This window comes from Aquila chrysaetos, chromosome Z, assembly GCF_900496995.4.
Source record: "Aquila chrysaetos chrysaetos chromosome Z, bAquChr1.4, whole genome shotgun sequence".
In the NCBI taxonomy this organism is placed as follows: domain Eukaryota; kingdom Metazoa; phylum Chordata; class Aves; order Accipitriformes; family Accipitridae; genus Aquila; species Aquila chrysaetos.
In genome coordinates this window covers 85,198,515-85,222,100 of record NC_044030.1, presented here as the reverse complement: position 1 = coordinate 85,222,100, position 23,586 = coordinate 85,198,515, and the positions used below count along the sequence as shown (strand labels likewise).

At 46.1% G+C, this 23,586-nt stretch overlaps 1 protein-coding gene across 5 annotated transcripts in view; it reads left to right on the top strand.

Annotated features, from left to right (window-relative positions):
* The window catches only part of MYO5B (myosin VB), a 171,949-nt gene that overhangs the window by 32,563 nt on the left and 115,800 nt on the right, over window positions 1-23,586 (top strand). For all 5 annotated transcript variants that reach the window (XM_030005719.2, XM_030005720.2, XM_030005718.2 and 2 more), the window contains 3 exons: window positions 15,557-15,667; window positions 19,264-19,435; window positions 21,681-21,825. In XM_030005719.2, coding sequence (XP_029861579.1) covers window positions 15,557-15,667; window positions 19,264-19,435; window positions 21,681-21,825 — 428 coding nt within the window. The remainder of the gene's footprint in view (window positions 1-15,556; window positions 15,668-19,263; window positions 19,436-21,680; window positions 21,826-23,586) is intronic.

Below are 23,586 nucleotides of genomic sequence, written 5' to 3'. Positions count from 1 at the left end.
AAACAGGCAGTTGGGATGCTGAAGTCTGCTTATCACAGAATCACGGAATGGTTTTTGTTGGAAGGGATGTCTAAAGGTCATCTGGTCCAAACCCCTGCAGTGAGCAGGGACATCTTCCACTAGATCAGGTTGCTCAGAGCCCCGTCCAACCTGACCTAGAATGTTCCCAGGGATGGGGCATCTACCACCTCTCTGGAAAACCTGTGCCAGTGTCTCACCACCCTCATCGTAAAACATTTCTTCTTTCTGTCTAGTCTGGTTGTTTCCTGTCAAATGAAGCCCAGGCTTTTGACTGTGCTTTGCTGGTAGCCGATGGAGGGGAAACCTCTGAGAACAGGTGAAAATCCTCTTTAAACAGGTTAAGCTGCTTTCCTATGAAAAGAGCTGTTGTGAAAACCAGTTCCTCGGGGTTTTTCACTGGGACATCAGTGCTGGCAGCCAAAACGAGTTCGGTTCATGGCTGTGCTGTGCCCATTTGCGACAGCCACACTGTCCCTTGCTTGTGTATCGCTGTGGCCATCAAGCGCTGTCTTTGCAGACCTTGCAAAGATTTGGGCAGCGTTGGGTTTTGGCTGAGATGGCTTCTCCAAAATGCATTAGGCTGGAGCTCAGATCTACTTTCCCATGGCTGGAAATGCCAGCAATGGAGAGAGCATGGAAATATGGCAACTCCTGCACCACCTGTGTAAGGGAATGATTGAAAGCATCAAGGAAAAGCAACAGGAGGTGACCAGCAGGTCCTTTGGATGTTGGGCTGGGCTTGTTTTGCTCTGCAGGGTTGCTTTGTATGTGGCTTTCCAGTGTGTTGCAGTTAATGCTGGGGTCATCGTTTAGCTTTGCATACGAAAGTGACCCAGTTTTGCAAATACAATACAGGGAGGACAGAGCAGAGGAGGGGAAAGCAAATATTTGCATTTCTCCTGTTGAATCCTTCTCGCTGATGCTCTGATAGGACCTGTTCCTCTCTCATTTGAGTCTCTGCTCTTACTAAAGTATTTCTGAATACACCATTTGTTTACAGAAAGTGGGTCTTATCTCTACCGTAGCTGAGAACAGGGAGCCTGTGCTTCCACAGTAGCTTTAATAATGTTCTGATAAGGGCTCACCGCTATCCTTGCAGGGAGAGCTGGCTTATCGGGGAGCAGCAGGGCGAGAGGTGCTGCAGTGAGGAGGAAAACTGAAATGGTGGCAAACACTGGTTGGTATTTGGCAGTCTGCTTGGTTGGTGGGTGAAGGAGGTGAAGAGGATGAGCATAGTCTTAAGTTTGGAAGGCACCTATGCACTGCTCATCTCAATATCCTGGGAGGAACAGAGGCAAGGGCATGACTTCTCTGATCAAAAATGCATCTCAGTGACTGTTATATTTATTGAGTCAGTAGTTTGAGGTTATTTTATTCCTTAAACATCCCATGCCTGAGTTGCTATGCCTTATTTTAATGAATTATGTTCTAATAATAACATATTAACTTGAGACTTAACCCTAACCTAAGTTGCCTTAGGGTAACTTGAGACTTGCATCTGATATTCTAAAATTTCTGGGGAAATAGGTATTGGCAATACCTCTGTGCTTTTAGGGGGAAGAGGTAGTTGATCCAAGTGGAGAGGTTTGGGATGTGATGGAAACCCACTTTCATCTGTTTAGCTGAGTTTTGAGTAACTCTGCAGTTGGGTTCCTGGTGCTGCCTCAGTGAGGCCACCATCCCTGTGGTTGTCCCCAAGCTCTGCCTGCCCTCCTGAGGTGGGCCTGAAAAGCTGAAAGCTTGAATTATGGCTCTTCTGACATGGTAAGCTGATGAAAAATGCACTCCAAATTCTGATTCCTACTCTTGTGGCTTCATTTTATAAAAACAAACAAACAAACAAAAAAACCCCACAACAAACCCCCTTTTTCTCAGAATTGCTACTTAAAGACTGCCCTGAGTTTAGTTGAAATTCCATGTTAAATACCTATTGCTTAAGTAAAGGCTTATAATTGTGCTCAAAGCGCAATAATACTTTGGTTATTTCTGATGTCGCCTAGGAAAGCATGACTTCTTTCTATCACTTGCATCACACGGAAGTGACTCTTGTCTCCCCAGCTGCACCCAGCTGGGATGGGGGAACCCTTTTCAGTCCTCCAGGCAGTTTTGTCATGTATGGAGAATAACTGAAGTTCATATCAAGGATTTCAGTTTAATCCCGTGGTGATGCTTGTTCATAAAAACCAGAAATTCGCTTCTCAGTAGGCTGGGTGGTGGATCATGGCACGGGATGCTTCTACAGGCAAGAGGTGCCTGCGGTTCTGTGTCTGAAAAACTGGCTTGATTTGGGGAAGTAAGTTAAAAAGTGCCTTTAACTGTCCAAGTTGAAGGTTAAAATATCTTGAACCTTTGCAATTGTGGTGTGAAGCAGGGCTAAGGTTGCTGTGGGAGTTTTCACTCTGTTTCTTAAGCTCTGGGAATTCAGCTCTGTGGGTCACGTTTGGCTTGTGGATAACAGCGGCAGCATCTCTTTAATCCAAATTACTGATTGACTGTAATTGTCCAAGAATGGAGTTGTTTATGCTCAGCATATATGGAAGAGCACTGTCTGCTGGTCCGTCCAAAAAGGACCTGTATTTCATTTATTTATGGGCACCAAAAGTATATCATGTCTTGATGGGATCTCTCCTGAGCACCTCTCCGGTGCTGGCCGTGCTGCTGAAGCATGCGGAGCTGCGGGCCCTTGTCTGGTGCCATCGTGTGCTTTCAAACACCACCAAGTCCCCTGCAAGGCCAGCTCCTGCCCTGGCATTTGCTTAAGGCTCCAGAGCTTGTGCAGCATTTAGCACCAGGTACATGGGAGAATAGAGCTTCAAAACTTGAGTTTTAGGCAGTTGAAGAAAACTCCTACTAAGAATATGCGCAAGAGATTTCATAGACTGGGGAAAGAAACATTGCAGCCTACTGCATCATGTTGCGTGCCCTGAATGTTGCTTGAGGTTTTATTTATGTTAGTATGACTGCTTCTGACTTAACCATTGAATGTATGCATTTATGTTGAGACTTCCTATGGGATGAGGGGCCTTCATCCAGCAAATCTTTCACTTCTGTCCAGATTTCGACCATGGCGTGCACTTGAAGATGCTGATGGGCACCTCACCAGCAATGGCTTAACAAGAAACGCCTGTGAAGAACATAACATTGAATGTTTTCTGTAAATTTAATGTTGCTGTTGAGGAGGAGGTGGATAAGCATGATCTCTTTTCTTGCAACCCATTGAGCTGACAGCCGTTTGGCTTGCAGCAGCCTGTTTTCCCATTTGCTGCTGGGAGAGAGCTGCTGTGGACGCACCATGCTGCGAAAGGCAATAGGATTTCAAGGACTAATTGCTGTGGAACTTGAAATGCATCTTATTAAGTGGTTATTGTCAGGGCGGGGATGCTAAAGACTTTGGAAATGCTTCCTAAAATTCAAATTTGGACTCATTGCATGCCAACTATTAGGCAGACAGGTCTCTGCTGATCTGCACGTGAGGTCTGAGGAGGCTAGAGATGTTTGGGTGCTGTGGCAGTGGGGAGGATAGTGCCTTTCCCCCCACGACCACTGACTTCCCACCACATGTGGGCAGCCCCAACAATCTGTGCAATTTGGCATTTCCCAGGACTGACCCATTAATATGTGCTTCACAGGTTGGGTGATGGCCAGACTATAAATGGCTATAAATGATGGCCAGATGTGGTGATCCAAACAGGGATTTTTTTTTTTTTTTTTTTTTTTCTTAAGAAAGGACCTAAAAATACCTTTTTGAAAGTTTGCAGCAGACTGCTGTTTCTCCATAGTGTGGGACAGGGGAAGAGACCTTTTAGCCCAAGGGGGAGATGAAAGGGTGGGCAGCTGGAAGAAAGAGCAGCTATGAAGGGACATGTGTTGCTTCAGCATCTCTCTGCTTTTTGTAGGTCACATCCCCTTCTGAGCAGGGTCCTAAATCACTGCTGCGAGCATGGTTGTGCACAGCCACTAATTCCCCCTTCGATGCCTTTGGAAGTCCTGTGGGACAAACCCATAATGGGAGTGATGCTGTAGGTTATCTGGGGCTTCATGTGCACCAGTTTGCCCGTGGTGGTGGCTGAAGGGAGCAGCACAAGTTCAGGTGTCCCCATCCGGCCACTGGTGCGTGGGGTTTGTAGGAACTCGGGTCTTGAGACTGAATATTTTGTCAGAAAGGGCAGAAACTTTTGGGCTTGTACGTTATGAGCTGGGAACTAGCAGCACATTTTGCAAAAGCTTCGCTTTCACAGCAGAATAAACTGGGATAACATAATGTTTCTTCAATTTAATTTTTTTTTTTCCTTGTTTTAGTCACCTACCTAGCGAAACATGAAGTCATTCCCTAGAGGAGAGAAAAAGGTTGCAATGCAATGTTTGGTAGAGGTGGATTTCAGTTACAGTTTTGCCCTAACTCGAGTGAGCCACTCTCCATTTCTTAGGAGTTGTCTTCATGCACTCTTAACCACTGTAACTTTGGGGTATATTTTCATTTGGTCTGCTGCTTTTCTAATTAACAATCCTTTTTTTCCCTCACTTTGGGTGGTAGGAGTGGGTTTAAGTAGTTTTTGCTTGAAACGGGTTGTATTCCTGAAGCTGTGCTTGTGGGACCTGGTGGCTTCAAGGCAAGTGGCATTGGCCAAAGCATGACCATAAATGCATGTCCTTCCCGAAGTGAAACACATCTCTCGGACGGGAACTGGGTTTCCCGGTCTTGGAGCAAACCCCCTTGCACCTGAGCTGATGGATGTGTAGTGGGATGGAAATCCTGTAGCTGGGATGTCCCTGGGATGATGCAGCGCTGCTGGTGATGATGGGAAGATCTGGAGCTGAGCCTTGCCTGCATTGAAACTCTGACCTGCTGCCTGTGCCCAGAGGTAGCTTGTAACTGCTTGGGGGGGAGTAAAGAAATGCTCCTGTGACACAGGGAGGGATGCTTAAATGAGTAAATAAGTCTGCTGTTGGGATATGGATGTTGTCCTGTGCGTCAATCCAAGAGATGTGCAACAGAGCGGCTGTGTTGTGGGGATGGGAAGGAAGAAGCAGCACCCGGTGGCTGCGATAGCTTTTTTTTCTAAAATTTCTTTTTATTTTCACCTTCTGTTTGGGGTGTTTTGCTGTGTGGATGTTTCGATGTTTCATGAGAGCCGTGTTTGATCTGCGTGGGAGTGTGTTGTTTGTGTGCTGCTGGGGCATCCGCCCTTCCAAGGGGAAGAGATAACCTTGGATTTGCCTAATGCACGGTGGATGTTGTCAAGTTGGGGGAAATTCAAACCAGGTGGTGAAAGCTAGAAAAGCTGCATTTGGTGGTGTGGTTATTTTTATATTTTATTTTACTTTTTATTTTAAGTGGGTGCAATTACCCTTCTTGCAATCCTTCCTTTACTTGGGCAGTCTTCTGCATTTTGATCTCCTTCATTGAGCCCTTCCTGCAGAACACAACACTGTTTTGCTAACTGCATCGCCTCCCAAATCTCCTCCTGTGATTCAAAATTCAGGGGTTGATGGAGGTGTTTTTTCCTGCATCCTTCCATATTTAAGCTTCTGTCTCCCCTATCTTTATTAGAGGAAATTGTATATGGGATTTAGGGGATGGTTTTCCAGGGAGCTGCTGTGTGATATAAATAAGAGGCTGCAGGATATCAGTGCTGGAAGATCTGGAAAGCCAAAATCTCAGTATTTTAGCTAGACAGCTGAAGTTATAAGGAAATAAGCAGGAAAATGTAGCTGACTGCCTACCTGTGCTGTACTGTCCATTTTATGTTAAAAGGGAAACCACCTTTTATGTGAGTTTCCTTGGAGATGTTTTTTGAACCAATTTCAGTTTAGTGATTGCAAAATCTTGCCTATTTTCTTTGTCTCACTGGGGAGAAGAGGCAAAATATATACAGTAATATAGAGTAGCTCATCATACAAGTGCACATCTGAGGTCTGGCACATGGACAGTCGTGAGGGAAGCAGAGCTGGGCACAAGTCACATTGCCAAAGACCTGGAAATTACTGCAATGCAATGAAAATGCAAGAGCAGTCCTTCCCTCCAGGAGACCCTTTCTCTGTCCCCCATTCCTAAGCAAATGGAGGTGTATGAATATTTATTCACCACTTCAGATATTTAATTAAAACTTATTTATTCCAGCTTTGCCTCTTGACCACTGGTGCCAGTCTCCAGGCATTGCATGTCTCCTGCTAACAAACCTCATTGCTAGAATTTTTTAATTATAACCAGTAAAACGTTGCTTACTTAAATCCTTGGTAATCAGTTCGTTTTTCTTCAGTTGCTTAGCAATGAAAAAGATGCAAGGGTGGCCTGGGGTCCTTTCTAGCACACCCCTCTGGTTAGAAGGGGCTGGAGAAATGCCCCATAAATACAACTATAGGTCCAAACCCCTTTGAATTAAGCATGCATGGAGTGATCCTCCAAGAGGGTTTTTAATGTGTGAGTTCTGGAGAGGTGAGGGATAACTATACAGGTTGATTAATCCAATTACTTCTTTATAGTAAGGTTGAAAATCCAGTCTGGTGGAGAGGTTGCCCTGCAATTAAAGGTAGATTTTGGTGGTGCTGTCTGGGTATAACAGTGCCTGGCGGGGAGGATGGCTGAGCGCTGGAGCGGCAGGCGAGGGGTGAAGTGGTGTATACCCTGAATTTCAGAAGGTGCTTGGGACACTGTGAATGCCACGTGTGTTCCTGCAATTACAGCCTAGAAGTGGCTGCCGTTTTTAACTTTTCTGGCTGAAATTCCTGGTGTCCCCTGGCTGCGTTCCGTGGCCCGGGCTGCCCTGTGCTGTTAAGCCCAGCTCCTCCCAGGATCATTTTAATATAAAATCATTTAATGAAGGGTGGTCACTGTGCTGGGGAAGGAACATGCTTAGGAGTTTCCCTAAAGCATCATGAGGCTACATTATAGGTAGAGGAAAACCTGGGGTGAAAAGCCATTTTTAACTGCTTTATTAATAATCAAATGTATATGGTGTATATTGAGCATCTTTTGAATCCAGCCTGTTCATCAAGGTGCTTATGTGGAATTCAGATGGAAAACAGGACGGGCGAAGACAAGATTACACCACAGCACTGCTTGAAGTTTTGATTAATTGAGAATTAGGTGAGAGAAGGGTAATTAATGCCAATCAACAGGGATTTGCAGAAAGTAGCCTGGAAGGATTTAACTTCCGCAGTATGACAGGCTGTTTGGTAAAAGTCATGCTATGGAGACGCTTGACCCCTGCATGGGGTTTTGAGTTAAAAAGGTAAAAAAACCAAGTCTGTAAAACCCCAGTAACTGTTACTGGAATAGAAAAAGCTGGCTGCATGGCTGAGTTAGGACCATGGGCCTCATCCTGATTCCCCTTAGACACCGGATCAAAGATTTTTTTTCTTGATCCTGTGCAACGTGGCAATTTTTTAATCAATGACTTGGTAGAAAGGTAATGAGGACCAGAGGAGCTGTGTCGGGTGGGTGGTGCTGGAATGTGGCTGTGAGCATCTCGTGGGTGCCGGACCCAGGGGAGATGTTTGGGAAGGGGTTGTTGAGCCTCCTGCTCCAAACTGCTGCTGCCCTGGTGCCTGCAGCTCTTCCAGGAGTAGCTGCAAGTCAAGTGTATGATTATCTGTGTTGGCTTTAGCACCAGGTTTTCTGTGCCTCCCCAGGGACTCTGCAGTGATTTAGGGGATTTGCAGAGCATCCCTCTTTCTGGCATTGTGGTCGCTGGATGGTGACGGTAGGCGTCTTGTAGAGCAAATGGTGAGCATCTTGTAGAGCTGAGTGAGCCAGGTCTGATAGAAGAAAAATTTGGTGCTTGCTGTGGCTCATTGGGATGGTGATCCCCTACTCCTGGCGCTCAGTGGGGGATAGGACCTGGGGAGAGGTCTCCCACCCAGCAGGCCCGTGGCTGGTGTCTCTTGGTGCAGCTCTCTAATGCTGGTGAATATTAAGTTTTGGAGGGGCTTTGCCAGGTTTTGTAGCAAACCCTCCAGTGGAGCACGTGCTTTAAAACCAGGCGTAGACATCCAGAGGGGCAGCCCTGCCTTGTACGCCGTGATTTCATCAGGCTCCTGGCTGCATCCTTGCAGCAGGCAGCAGCCTGTCTGTCCCGCCGCCAGCTCTCACCCTTTGCTAGCGCTGCTTCAGAGCAACCAAAGGCGAAGGGCTCCTGTGCTCAGCCTGATGCGAGGCTGGAAAGGCACCGCTGCAGAACGAGATGGGCAGCGAGACCCCAAGTGCTGCCAGCTCCAATTTGAACAGGCACAACTCTCCTCCTGTAACATCTCGGGGTGCTGTGAGATGGTTCATTAGTGACGATGCAGACAGTAATGCACATCCTCTGCAGGTGAAGTCTTGTCGACCCTGGCAGAGAGGTTTGGTTTTGTTGTTTCTTAAAGAGTAGAGGAACAAAGTAAAAATAAAAAAGTTGTTGCACTGCCCAGAGCAAATCCTGGTCTCACAGCCTACAATGGGATCGCTCCCCAGCCCAGGAGGGACTGCTTTTCCCCCAAAATTAAGACCGAATTGTTTGCGCTGTCTCAAAGCACCTGGGGCTCTACCTGGTTTTGCAGAATCTAGTGACTTACTGCAAGAGGGATTTTGCATTTCAGCCCATTGCTGCAGTGAGAGTAAGGCTGCCTGTGCGCCTGAGACCTTGGCGCTGAACCCGTCAGTCTTAATTAAGCCTGCAGTAACAAGCGCTGCTGAGATGCTGTGGACGAAATGGTAGGGGAGAGGATTGGAAGATGCGAGTTGGCTGTTAGTTACATGTGAGACTATTGATTAGTCCTGGAAATCATGTTTAATTAAAGCCTTCAAGCGCACCCCCAGTATTTCTATCCTGGTGTCGGGGCTCGCTTGCAGCCCCGCTCTGCTCAGTGCTGGTTTTACCTCTGCCGCTGGTGATATGAAGCCAGTGCAATGATGAACTGAAGCCTTTTAAATGCCCCTTCATTAGAAATGCTGCTAATGAGACAGTGGATAAATGCTGCAGACACTGCTTGTCCAAGCAGCTGAGTACTGCTCAGCTGCTGTGACACTTTATGCAAATCATCATCTGAGTTAATTTGGGCAGGGCAATAAAATTCAGCAAAGAGAAACAGAGCAGATTTAGTGCTGGTGGGAGACGTGGAGCCATCCATCAGCATGACAGCTCTTCGGCGGGGGGACGAAAATATCCCCGTACCCAGGAGGCATCAGCAAAGCACGTGCTTTGCTAGCTCAAGTCCAGCGACCCCTGCAATGCTCTGGGATGAACAGAGATGCTCCCCAAAATTTAGGAGCCCTGCCTTGATGGGGCATGGTCTGGGTGTGCATTTGTGTGCTTTCCCTGGGTCCGTCTCTGTGCTGATAGCATGAGGAGGATGGGGAATGTGAGGCACGGTGTAGATTATGCTCATCTGCCTTGGCTCAGCTGTTAGGGTTTGTGCATTTTTATCAGCCCTGGGAAACGCACAAATTGCTTGTTCTCATGTTGAGGAATTAGAGATGCTTCTGCAGTGTGCCACTGTCTTTCCCTTTGCGTTTAATGCTCTCAGCAAGTTTACATTTGTGTTCTGTAGCTCAAAATGATGCTTTTGTGTTTTTTAACAAGTAAAACACTTTTTCCCGCCCCCCCACCCCTTGAGCATGATATTGGGGTTGTGTGTCCCTTGCTGTGTGTTGAAATGTTGATTTTTTTTTTTTATTTTTTTATTTTTTTTATTTTTTTTTTTTCCCCAGCCATGACCTCTTCTTTCAGCCTTTTTGGGTTTTTACGGTGAGAAAGAAGTGGGTCTTTTCCTATTAGAGGTCCTTGCTACAGTTGGATACTCTCTGGCCAGGCTGGGGATGCTGGGCTTTTGCACGGTGTCCCAACATGGGGTACCGGCGCTGCAGAAATTGGGCAGTGGAGAGGTGTGTAACACTGGAGCATCCCTGCCTGCTCTGTACCAAGCAGTGAAATCCTCTGCCATCCCTTTGGGACCCTTGTGAGGGTTTGCCAGCCAGTGGTACCCGGCAGCAAATGGAGAAGGCAGCCTGGGGTGAGATGCAGGGGTTAGTAGGTCCCGGAGTCATGGCACAGCTTGAGGAGCTCTGACCTAAATATGGGCTTTGCTTGTCTGTCGGGCAGGGGAGAAATCACTCCTGGGATGAAAATCTCGTTCGGAGGATGGGAAAGGGAGGATTATAGTTTGCCATCTGCCCTGATGTTCAATATTGTAAATAATAATACAAAAGTTAATGATCCACAAGTCCCTTAACAGAGAGGTTTTTGCCCTGCTGCCGAAGCACCTCGCCTGTGCCTTGCTGCGTCACGGGCAAAGCAGATTTTTCTCCTGAGTCACTGCCAAGTGGGGCAGAACGGAATTTAAGGCTGCAAGGCACCCAGGAGAGCCCTGGAGCCATGCCCTCCTGCTGACAGCACCCATCGAGCGGCTCTTCCCAGCACCAACAAGCGTGGTGGTTTGCACAAGCACATTTATCATGGCTAAATAACTCCACAAATAACCACCTGTTAATCACGGGGTATGTGGGATCCTGCTGTGGTAGGCATAATGCCAGTGGATTTGCAAAAATACAGCAGTGACCCCAGTTCAGCCCACGACTGCGCACCCAGTGCAAATTAATGAAGAGAAGTTTGTTTGCTTTAGTGCAGATCTGGAAGGGGATGCTGTTAGCATCCATGCACAGTGGCTGCAAGGAGTCTCCTCTGTTTTTTTTCTGCAAGAGTCTCTTTAAAGTATCTCTGTGGAGTTATCTGTAATAGTGGTTTAAAAAAAATAGGGAAAAGAAATGACAGGGAAAAAATGACATCCAAACCCTGAATTGTGCTGTCTGGTATGACCTCTTTTAATTTAAGGTAGAGTTTTTATTTTGCTCTTTTTACTTGGGAAAAGCAAAGTTTGGGAAAGCTTTAATTTTACTAATAGATGGCTTGTGAGAGCTGAAGGGTAGTTATTGGACTGTTTCAAAGTAAGCTGCTTAACCATTCACATGCTGTATCTATAAATGTAAATATTCCTGGGGAAGCCAGGACTGAAGCTCGTGCTGTTTTTTCACTCGTATGTGTTTTTGTCCTCTTCAAGAACATCCAGTAATACTGGACCATGTTATTTCTTTGAACAATATGAACGAGGTTGGCAATAAGCCCCCTGTAAAGGGGGAATAGTAGAAGTGTGCTTGCTTTATGAAGAAAAATATACAGATATTTGTCCCAATCTCCACCTTGTTCTTAGGTGACGTTTGTGTGTTCACCTTTGATTTTTCAAAGGTGCACGTCACTGTCTCTGGTTTCTGCTAAAGTCTTTTTGTAAGTTTTTCTTAACCTGTGTGGAAGAACCTTGGATATTAGATACTATATCTTAATCTTCATTACTGAATTCCTAGTTGCTAGGTGGTTCGTGTTATTGTATTGGGGGTATTGTGGGTTTTCTGCTGTGCCCTCCCTCTGGCTGTAGTCCCATTGGAAGGATGCCCCTGGAAAGGTGCTCTTGACCCAGGAGCAATGAAAACTTCCCAGGGTCAGCTGTGAGTATTGCCATTTCTGAAATAACTTGGGGGATTAAAAACCAGTAATAATAAAGATGGATTTGCTGACTTCTAGCTTGCCATGAAGACTGTTGCAACCACCAAACAGCCCAGACTAATATAGCTAATTTTTAAGCATTTTTTTTTCTTAATTTAATGGAAAATTATACTCTTTCCTTAAATTAATGAAAGATTGTACTCTGTCCACGCTGTCGGTGTAACTCCTGTGCAGACCAGCATCGCTTCTCGCTGTGCTGGAGCATCCACTGAATACATCACCTGGAGTTCACTGGGAGAGCGTTTGGCTGGCATCGAGGGCTTTCAAACAGCAAAACAAAACCTGCCTCTTCTAATTTAATGTTGGTTTTAATCTGCATCTGCAGCGGCAGCCTGCTAAAATCTAAATCAAATCAGAAGGTGGGGATTGAATTTATTAAGCTTCTGCTTAAGCTGGGTGGAATAATGCAAGAAGCTTCGAGAGCACCAAATCACTTTGGTTTTATTGAGAATCTGGTTCAAAAAACAAAACAAAACAGATTTTTTTTTTAATTTAATTTTTTTCTTGAGAGGCTGAGCGTGTGGAGCTATTTCCAATTAATGCTAACACATCATTCAAAGGCGTCCTCGAGGATTAAAGAAATGCTTTTCTTTCTGTCCTCCTCGATGGAGACACTGGAATGTTGGGAGGTTAAGTGATCTGCCCAGGGTTGTGTCTCCTGAGCCTGAAGTCAGGCTAATCCTCTGCTCCCAGTGCTTTGAGATAGACCCGCCTGCCCTTTCCCTTTATAACAAGCTCCTCCAGAAGATCAAGAGGTTGTTAAAGCTAACAAAGTCAGGACGTGCCATATAAAGTGGAATGCTAGAGGTGAGATTATGGAAGTAGAGGTTCACAGAGATGCTCTCGTCCTGCCCAGGTGGGTACCTGCTTGGAGGCATGGTTTTGGTGACCTGGTGGCTCTCATCTATATGAATTTAATTGGCAAACGTGTGGCATGTGAACCTGCTTTGGAGGAAGAGGGTTGCAGAAGTTGGAGGCAGGGAAGGCAGGCAACATGAGTGTGGTGCTCCAATGTGCCCCCACCACAGGCTGCCTCCAAGCCTTGTCAGGTTTTAATTAAAGCTCGCCTTGTAAAGATCTAAGAATGACAAAGTGCTTTTATTTCAGCGCTGTATGGTTTGACATATTTGGGATTTATGGATGAAAGGGAAGAGTTGGATGTGGGTTTATGTAGCAGCCTGCCCTGCCTGGAGGGTTTGTGTCTCTGCTGGAGCGCAGGAAGGAGGGGAGGATGGTGAAAATGCACAAGAAAAAAAATGGTGGTCCCCTTTTTGGATGTGTGTGTACATGCACGCATGAGAGGACAGCATTATAGCTGCTTGGGGAAATACATTCATAGCAGCCTATTCTAACAGCCCGCAGCTATTTAGCAGGATGGGAAGCACTTGGTGCGGGGAGTGCTTGTGCTGGAGTAGCAATCACATTTGGGATCTCCCAGCTGGGGAATGAGTTACCCCCAGGGCTTCTGAGACCTTGCAGACACCTATGTCTTCTTGCCTTCTGTATTGTATGATCCTTTGCACGTGTGTGTATACACAGAGTCTTGGATAATCAGGTTTTTTAATTAAAAATCTGTATTTTTTTGGGTGGCTGATGGGAAGTCTTTCACCACCAGGTTCTAAGTCCATCCCTGGGCGGTGGATGCTGAGAGCTGCTGCCCTCCAGCAGCGGTTCAGTGGTGCAGAGCCTCACATCTCGCCCAGGTGTTGGGTGGCTTCTGGCCATGGTTGACGATGACTTGCTGAGAGGGGCTGATGTGACCTCGTACTGCTGCTGGAGGTGGACTCAGATTTCATCCACCAAAGCGTGCACAAGCACCACTGTGGTTTTTGGGTTTCTTTGGGGTCAACGTGCCCCTCTCTGCATCCATCTGTCCAGGCAGGTCCATGGCTCAGCCCAGCCCCAAGCGCAGGTGGAGAGTTTGCAGGACTCCAGCCAAGACCAGCAACATCTTGTTTTTGAGGCTGCCTTGAGCCAGGTACATCCTGATCCCCGGCTATTTCGGGCGTTTCTAGAGCATGTTTGATCTCTCTTCTGCCAGGAGAGAGCTGGCACTGGATGAAACTGTGGCAGTGGGGATGAAAAGGCAGGCAAGGCGCTTTGTGGGGGTGGCAAGAGCCACAGCAATGGTCCGTAAAGCTCTTCCCGTAGTGTTGGAGCCTGGAGAAACTGGGGCGAGGTGTGGGGATGAGGAAAGCTGAGTGATGCATCGCCATCTCGCCAGCTGCACCTACTCCTTCTTTCACGGTCCAGCGAAAGATGGGGTTCCTGGCCATGCCGCAGGGATGTTTCATCTCTTGCAATGCTGCTTGCTGGAGGGGACGGGGAGATTGGGCTGGGGGTCCCGAACCGGCCCCTTCCTCATGGCAGGGAAAGCACTGAAGGCTTGTGGGGTGCTAGAGGTGGTGTGCTGAGAAAAGTTTATTTATTTAATTTTTTCCCCCCTCCCTGATAAAACTGCTTTTCTGGCAATACATTTGTGTTGTATTGCTAGCTATTGAGCAGCTCTAAAAATAATTACGGGCGATACATACAAAAATCTATGGCTCTTCAGCTGCAGAGCAGGCTGTTAGATGGCTGCTGCTGCTGCTTTAACTCTTGGGTCACTATGAGTGTTATTTGGCCATCGTGTGCTGGAGATTTGGTTTTAAGATGAGGGCCAAAACCATCTTTGGTGCTCCAGTGCTGGTGTTGCTTGGGTTTGCTGGGATTTCCCCCCAACCCCTTGTGTTTGTGTAAGAATAAGTTTATATAGCTCTTATTTCAATTAACAGGAAGAGTTAAGGGAGACATGACCCCAAAAATGCCAATAAATAAGTGATAGTTGAAAGGTTCCTGTTGACTCTGTTGGCTGGCAGTGTCCAGCATCAGGCTAGCTTTATGGGTCCATGTCCAGCAACAAAAGCTTGACTCAAGGTGACTCTCTGCAGAGATGGAGCAATTTTGGATTCTTCATTCTCAGGACCTTGCCCTGGCAGCCCCATGAGCAGGGAAACTGATACCTTCTCTGGCAAAAAGAAAGGTGGACGTAGAGGGTGAGGGAAACCCGTGTATGGAGGTTGCAGCGTTACTGGCAATGCATTTGTCCCAACTCCTGAGAGCAAGTACTGGAGGTCTCAGCACAGTGACAGTTACTTGTTTGGCACAGGAGATGCTTTTACGCAGCCTGGGCAGAGTATCTATCTCTGCATCATAAAAGCAAATTAAATCTCATTAGCAAGAGGTGTTGTGGCTCTGAGTAACGCCATAATCTCATTATGCGTGAGCAGTGCTCCTTGCTCTTGGATTTTGTCCCTTTATGGACATGTTGCCTGGGCTGTGCGGGTCCATTTTTGGGATTTTCTCTCAAAGGTTTAAGGGTGGCCTGAACTTTGGAGATGCTAAAAAGGTTAAACGTTGCATCTAAATGTTTTTCTGGAACCTTGAAGCCTGTTCGCAGCTTTGCTTCCAAGTGAAGAAGTTGGCTTTGGTGTCTTCTATTGCCTGCTTAGCACCATGGCAGTGGGTTTGGGTTAAGGCTTGCTCTGTGGGGAGCAACCTATCGTTTTGTGCAAAAGAAGTATGCTTTGGTGTACGGTCTGCTGGCGGGGGGGTGGGGGGGCGGAATTCCGTTATTTCATAAAAGCTTCTAGAAGGCTGGGTTTTTTCCCCCCAGGAAAATTAAATTTCACATTTACCTTGAGTCCGTACTCCACTTGGTTAGATTGATAACAAGCCAGTGTACACCTTATCCAGGAGAAGCCTGATTGAAAGTCTGATTGAAAATCAGAGTTCTAGTCTATAGTTTACCCCAAAATCTAAAATTAGAATATTTTGGGGGGGGGGGGGGGGGATGGACGACACAGGACTGAAATAAATGGTTTAGCTGTACTGACTTTACAATGAGTGTGAGATTGTATCCATGGTGAATTAATTTATTTATGATTTAATTTCCTGAGGTTTCTGTGTGTTTAAGCTTTTTCTTTCCTTTTTTTTTTTTTTTTTTTTTTCCACCTCTCCAGTATACTAGGGTTTGGATTCCTGACCCTGATGAAGTTTGGAGATCAGCAGAAATTATCAAGGATTACAAAGAGGGAGATAAAAGCCTCCATCTGAAACTTGAAGATGAAACTGTAAGCTTTTGAATGTCGTTATTCTTTTCAGTAGTTTAAAGTTTTGAATTAATGTGTGAAGAAGCCTGAGCCATTTCATATTTTGTTAGGAAGTATTTTAAAATGTGTTTTATGGCGTTAGCACTCCCAGTTTTTTCCTGCTTGCTCACTCCCCAAATACTTGTGTTAAAGTAGGTTGAGAGAAAAGCCCTTGACCCCTCTCATCTCTTTTCATTCTCTGGCAAAGTTGTAATAGTCTGTGATATCAGAATGAGGGTTTTTTTTTTTTTTTTTTATAGCAGCAGTATGTTAGAAATATCAGTTTATGGTTTTTGCTGCTGAAAAAATTGGAAAGAGCGCGGCTGGTGGCATCTACTCAATCTTGGGTACCGATGGAAAAATCACACAGAGTGTATAAGTGACTGCTGTGCAACAGCTTTCTCCGTGCCTTAGTTTTTCTCTTTAAGTGTAATCTTACGTAAATCCCTTTTTTCCTCTGTTTTTTTAAAAAAACAAAAAAAGCTCTAAAAGACAAAAATGAGAAACTCATTTAAATGTAGATGTTTTTTAGCAAGTGCAGCTTTCAAATGCACGAACAGTCCAGGCTCACGGCATGTGTGCAGGCAGTGATAAATCATTCCCAAAGCAGGACAGAGGCTGGGGAAGAGCAGCTGCTTTCTGTCCTGCACAAAAAGCTCATGGGGTGGGACGTTGGGTAACAGTGGGGGATTGCAGATGGAATTAACAGTGGCATTTACATCAGCTGCAAAATTTGGGTAGTTTATGGGAAGGGAGCAGCCATGCTATGTACCCACCCCGAGGTGTGTTTCCCATGTGTGGTGCCTGGTGTAGCAGGAAGAATAAATATATTTTTCATGAAGAATTTCACCTAAACCAGCTTTCTTCACTGAGCAGGTAGGGTTTCCTTGATTGTCTAGAGGGTGATCTGCTCTGTTGCTTAGAAGAATTAATAGAGGCCACTTTCTCCAAATTGAAAATGCTCCGAGGAGGGTGAGTAATTCATGTCCCCTGCCAGCCAACCATTTCCATACTGCAGGGAATATCTTCACCATATTACTTAATGGGAAGATGGAGAACAGGAATGAGACACGCTTGATTAGGCTGTTCATCAAAACAATTCTTCTTTCAGAGCAGTGCAAGCACGGGCACTTTGCAGTATGTGAATGTGCCAGGTTTGCAAAGAAAGTCATTTGCGTTGAAATCTGCACCCAGTGCATGGTGCTGTTGGCTTTTCCTGGGTCAGCCCTGGCTGCGTTTGTTGTCCTCCCCAATTTGCTTTTCCAGCACAGGGCAGCTTTCTGAGGAGGATAAAGGATGGATGGTGCTCCTCTTGGAGATGAGATGCTTTTTTCCCCTCCCTGGTGATAAATCTGGGTGAGGAGATGCACAGATGCCACCTCACTGTCCCTTGGAAGCACCAGGCATGTTTGTGTAGGACCATGAATCACTCTGTCCTTTGCTGCTTGGTGGGCTCCCTGCCAAATAGCCCTGTAGTTGGACCTTCTGGATTTACCATCCTGTGTCTATCAGTCTCTATTCCAAGTCATACCAGTTGTCCTTTGAACATCTTTTCTCTAATGACATGATGCTTTGTGCTCATGATGCGAGCATGATGCTCATGTCGGGCGCGTTTCCACCATTCCAGTCATTCCATGCAGCAACTTGTCCCTGCCTCCCAGGGGCATCGGATACCACAGGGATTACCCTCGTTGCAGGTTTTTTACATGCTTTTTCTTTTGCTCCTGAGGTGAGAAGGTAGAAACCTTGGAGAAACCAAGCAGCAATGCTCAAGCCTTTGCCAGAAACTGGTGATGGGTGTGAAAAGCACTACAGGCTTCAACTCTGGGGCAGGTTTCATGAGCGGTGCTAATGGGTGCCCAGCAGAGATGGGTGCCTGGGTGCAGGTGGGCGCCCATCTCATCCACAGCAGCACCTTCCTCAAGCCTGTTGTGCTCAGGCTGCCAAAAATACATCTGTATGTATTGCTGAGTGCTGCAACATCCATCCTATTCTGGTTGAGATCTTCAGCAGTTTTAGTACTTGGGGGAGTGTGGGGGGTGGGGAGATTTTTTTTTCTCTCTCTTTAATCTGGATGTTTCCCTGGAAACCGAAGGGGCTAATAAGTCCTGCAAGGTCTAGCCTTTTTGTACAGCTGAGTTTAGGGTCAGCAACATTAAAGTACAAGGAGATTAAAGGATTACTAGGTGTTGTAGATGGTATCTTAATAAGTGTGCCACTGTCATGGTGAAACACAGGAACATCTCATTTTGGGGTTGTGCGAGAGGCTGCTCCTTAGTGTGGGTGCTCCCAGAGACCCCTCTTTCATGCTCTTCTGTATGAAACCCTGCCTGGACCCAAGTCGCATTGGGCCGAGAATCTTTAGCGAAGGGGAACAGCGCACATGTGCGTCAGACAGAGATACTGAGCATACATATCTTCGGGGGTTTCGAAGCTGTTGAAAGCCTTTTGTTCCTGACAGCCAACATGCATTACCCAACTGTTTAGTGCTTCTCTTTTGTCCTTGTGCTTTAAGTGATTTTTCATGGATTTTGTAGTTTCTGGCTGTACTCTGTATGCAAGAGTACTCCCTCTGAATGAAGAGCTGATTTTTAAATATCACAAGGGATCCCTGGTGTGTTTGCCATTAAGATGTGAGACTGAGTTCAAACTCTTGAAAATTGGCATTGGCAATGAGGAATTGGAGTACAAAACAAGCCTGAGGTTGTCAGATGTGCTGTGTGAGCCTGTCCTTGTGTACTTGGGTCAGCTTTTCTTGTGCTGTTTGCACAGGCAGCGATCCCGTGCCAATGCAATGGTAGTGATGCCCTTTTGCTTGCAAACTGGGATTCCTTGCTTCTGCTGGGAGCTGAGCATTGTGGACCCCTCCCTGAGATGCCCTGTGGGAAGCAACATCACAGGCAACTTTTTTTTTCCTCCACTGCAAAGGAAGAAAATTACACTTTTTCTTTAGTTGATGGCTCTGCTGCTCATTTGGGGATGAGTCAAAAATAGTTAGCATATGGGCAGCCGTATGCTTCAACAGCATAACCTGGCTCTTCAGATATTGAAGCAGCAGGGACTCTGTGCTTCTCCATGGCCTTCTCTGCCTGAAGGGGTGTAAGGTTTTGAGTATAAAAGTAACTTGAATTAAAAATGAGTTGAGAAATGACGGATGGGAAGAATATGGTCTAGTTTGAAATGAGGCTGCTTTTCAAAGAGCATGAAGATGCTTAGATCAGACAAAGCTGTGGTTTTCTGTATGGTACCTGTTACTGCTTGGAGCTGGCTAAAGGCTATTTGCCACCAAGGCTGGCCTGAAAACAACTTGGGTATGCTCAGGTTGGTGCTTGTGGACCACCAGTGTTCCTCAGGACCAGCTGTTGACCAGCTCAAAGCCGTTTACCAGAGGGATGACTTGTCACCTGGTAGTGTGTCATCCAGGTTCCTATAGCATTTAACATAAAGGGGCTTTTGTTCAGAGCAGGATGTGTAAGTATTTTATAGTATCAGGATGGAGATATGCTTGGATAAGTTATAAGACATTAAAGGAGCTGTTGTTTTCTGTGTTCTTATGTTCCTTGTGTGTGTCTCTTCAGCTCTACGAATATCCTATTGATCTCCAAGGAAATGAGCTGCCTTTCCTGCGCAATCCAGATATCCTGGTGGGAGAGAATGACCTGACAGCCCTGAGCTACCTGCACGAGCCCGCGGTCCTCCACAACCTCAAAGTCAGGTTCCTCGAGTCCAACCACATCTACACATACTGTGGTGAGTGTCCAGGCCACATGTTCAGCTCCTGGAAAGCGGTGGGTTAGAGCATGTCCACATAGAAACACCCTGAGACCACAAGCCAGAGGCTGTGGCATGAGGAAGGCCCAGGGCTTGTGAATTTGGAGTGGGTGGGAGACACAATTGTGTACCAACAAGCTTTAGGTTGCAAAACCAGAGGTGGTTTTTGAGGGTTGGTGCACTGTGAACTTCCTGAGCTCATGGTCCATGTATGTAACTCTTGGTGGAAATGTCTTGTCAGATGAGTTTGAGGCCAACTTTGTGTGTGCTTGGCAGTCTGTGCGGAAAAAAGTAGGAGCTAGCAAACCACTGGAGAACAGCAGTGTGCCAGAAAGATGCGATCCAACTGAGAAATGTCCATAGCGGGTTTTCCTCCTGAAAGACTGCAAGAAAAACCTTGCAGCACTGTTTCCTGCCTTTTCTTGATGACTTTGGGGGTCATCGAACTCTTAAATTCAAAGCAGAAGGATGGCAGGTGTGAACTTGGGTTTGTCATTCCCAGGAATTGTGGCCTGCTAAAACCATTCAAGACAGCAGTTACCTGTGAATGGATGACAACAAACTGCAACCTAAAAACAAAGGAAGAAGGCAATTCAGCCATTTTTATTCAGTTGTGCCGGAGAATATCAAATGTTGAACCCTCTTGCTGGCACTCAGGATGACCTTGCTAGCAGTGATGCAGACTAACGATTCTCTAAGTGATGAGTTGCAAGATTTTGGCGAAATGCAGGGGACTGTTTGTGTGACAGGGTTAAGGCTGGTGTGTACAGCTATGATTAAGCATTGCAACTTTTGCTGAGGAAATGCTTGGCAGGAGGAGACTCTTCTTTAGAGTAACACCCTTGAAATACGTGGCCTTAGCAGCTGGTAATAGTGGTGACTTTTCTTTAAATATTTTAATGATGTGTAATGTGAGACTACTGGCATAACTTGCAGCCTTTTGCAGCTGCATGTGTGCTCCCAGTCAGCTGCAAGCCTGCTTTCATCCAAAATCAGTGAGGTTTCATTAGTGCAGCGTCTCGTGAAGGTTTATGATAATCTTGAGCACAGCATCATGCTAGTGAAGATACATGGGTTTAGGCTTAGCAAGCGTAGGTTTAGCTACAAAGCTCTGCATGGGTGCAATGTACCTTGTGCTTTGGTTATAAAGTAGTTGAGAAGGGGAGAAAAGTGCTTATTTGGCAGCCAGTGCTGAGGCAACTTACAGCCCTTCGGCTTGGTTTGCATCGTGGCTGCAGGCATGTTTTTGGCAACTAAGGGAAAGAGATGCGTGACCCTAACAGAACCAAGAAGCAAATGGATAGGAGCAGGGCATGGTGAGGTGAAGCTGTTGGGTTAATATCCCATGGAGGCAGGTAATGTGACTTAGCTGACCTTTGCCTTTTGTTGCGGGTCAAGTCATGTACGCTGGTGTTCGCTGCAGGCTGAGAGTTCCTGTGCTTTGCTGTAATTTGAGTGTGCCCGAGCCCTGAATCGGCACAGCACCCACTCCCACCATCCATGTGCTCTCTGGAGCCCCTTACAATAACAATTTAAACCTGCAAAACCTGAAGGTACTTTGGAGGTGGAATTTGTCAGTGCTTCAGTTTTGCAGGGGGCAGACCAGCTCCCTTGAGCACACAGGTAGCACCACGCATGGCTTTGCCTCTCATTAATTCCTGGGCTCACTGCCTCCTGTGGGCAGGCACAGCATTCCTAGAGTTGGAGAGGAAAGAAATATTAAAGCTTTAATGCAGACTCTGGCATTCCTTGCCTGTGATTTATGCATTTCATTCTGATTTGAGTACCTTCTTTGTTATGAGCTTTAACTCAGAATTTAAGCCAGGGAAAAATCCGGGATACTTGTTTGGGTCTAGCAGAGCTTTGGTTGCATAGGAGTTGTTTTACTGAAGTGATGGCTCAGGCACTGTTTAGCTCTTCTCACTCCTCCTGCAAATTCTGGCTTCACACAGTGAAGATTATATATTTGCTTTTCTCACCAGTTTAGTGTGCCTGTAGCTGTATGGGAGCTTACTGCCTTGCTATCAAAGCATAGCGCTTTGAAGGAGATGCTGAGATAAGAATTAGGAGTCCTTCCCAGTTCCCTTCTCATTGTTTTTTTTTTTCCCCTCCAAGCATCATGTTTAAAAAAATTGATCGAAACAACTAATGCAAGCCCTGAAAACCCTGAAGTATTAACTCTGTGCTTGGTGTGTAACGTATGTGTCTATTTATCTGTTCTAAGGTATTGTACTTGTTGCCATCAATCCATATGAGCAGCTGCCAATCTACGAACAAGATGTCATCTATGCGTACAGTGGCCAAAACATGGGGGATATGGATCCTCACATCTTTGCGGTGGCAGAGGAAGCCTATAAGCAAATGGCCAGGTGAGTGGGTGCTCAGTCAATGGGGTCGGATCGAACTGTCGTATCAAAAGCAGGCAAATATGCAATTAAATATTGCAAATATGCAATTGAAGTTGTGGAAAAGAGTGTGAAAATTCCAGATTTTCCTCTCTGCTGAGAATATGGGGTCTTCTATCATGCTTTTATATCTCCACGTTGGTATGAAATCTCCCCATCATGGTGGTCGTCTTCACCCACGGGTGCTGTAGCTCTGTCCCTCTTCTGTAAGATGCAAGACTTGGTTCCTGCAGCAGCCTCCCTTGCACGGTGCAGAACTTCTTCACACTGAAATCTCTTTGAGGTCAGGTATTTCTAATTAATTCTGCTTACTGACTTGACCCTGTCATTGGCTGCCAAGACTGCTGGGCAGACTGGGCTGATGGGGATCTCTGTGGTCCTCAGGAACTCATGGGTTTGGTGCAACTGTGGTTCCGATGGGGATCCTTCTCCTGTTGCTGCTTGGATGAGTTTCGTGGAAGAAATTCAAACCATTCTGCAAATGTCATGTTTAATAGCTCGGAGGAAACCACACTTCAGATAATTTGGTGAGATAATCAGGCTAACCCCAGAAGCTAATGTTAGTCGTCTTTATGGAGACACTGTGATTTTGAGTTAGGAGGTGACTGGCAGATATTTGGAGGTATTTATGGGTCCTTCAAAGCAGTGTCTTCGCCAGATGAACATGGTATGAGTTTTACTTTATTTCTGTGTGTGTTGTGTTGCTGAAGATAGACGCAGGTTTTTGTTCTTACCAGATAAGCCATGACCTAAAAGAGAATTTGAGAGGAAGCTGTAAGTTGTTGCACTGGGGATCATTTTATTATAGTTGTCTGGGCTTGCACAGTGTGTTTAGATTTGCCTGTGGATTAGCTGTGATTTTTATACAGCCCTGGCTTTTAATAGCAAGAGTAAGCACTGAACCATTTACCAAGGGTTGCAGTCTGTTTTCTGCTGTGTCTTGGCTGTAAGTATTGAGTGAGGATGTGTTTCTAATCGAAGATGAGCCAGATTTCAATCCAGAAATGCATCTGGAGGAGCACTGCCATGGATGGAGATCAGATGGATTGTACCCAAACTGACTCCAGCCTGCAGTTCAGACCTCCTGCAAGTGCTTGTGCTTTGGGCAAAACCCCTTTGAGAAGAATTTAGAAATTTGGGGAGCTGCCTATAGAAAGAGGAAGGCTTAGGACTGTGTCCTTGTTATGTGAATCCAGGCTGAGCGGCAAGCTGCACTCTTCTTTTTAGAAGACATCAGGGTTTTGCTGACCAATGTGGACAGGACCTATGGATTTTCCTGGGCACACATCTTAAATATAAGGCAACAACTTGCTTTTCTCCTGAAGTCTGTGCTGGGAAGACTTGGTGCTTTCCCACATCCTTGCGTATTTTTTGCAGGTGGTGGGCTAACTGACAGCTCTAGCCAGGGATGCTCGACTCTGTGCTTTCCCCCTTATCAGGGTAAATCTCATTTTGACAGCTACCCATCTAATTCATAACTGCTAGCTGTGGATGGTATGGAGTGCTCGGTTTGCCGGGGGACATGGAAATAGCCACCTTCAAAGCTCTTAAACAAGATGCTCGCTGTTCAGCGCTGCTCTGGTACTTTCTGTCTCGGGCTGGTATTATGGTAATTGCAGGCTTGGGTACAAAAGAGGGATTCAAATGGGGCTGAGAGGAGATTGTAACGTGGATTATAGGAATCCGCCTGGTTATTTGAAATGTGCCTTAAAATGTAGCACACTA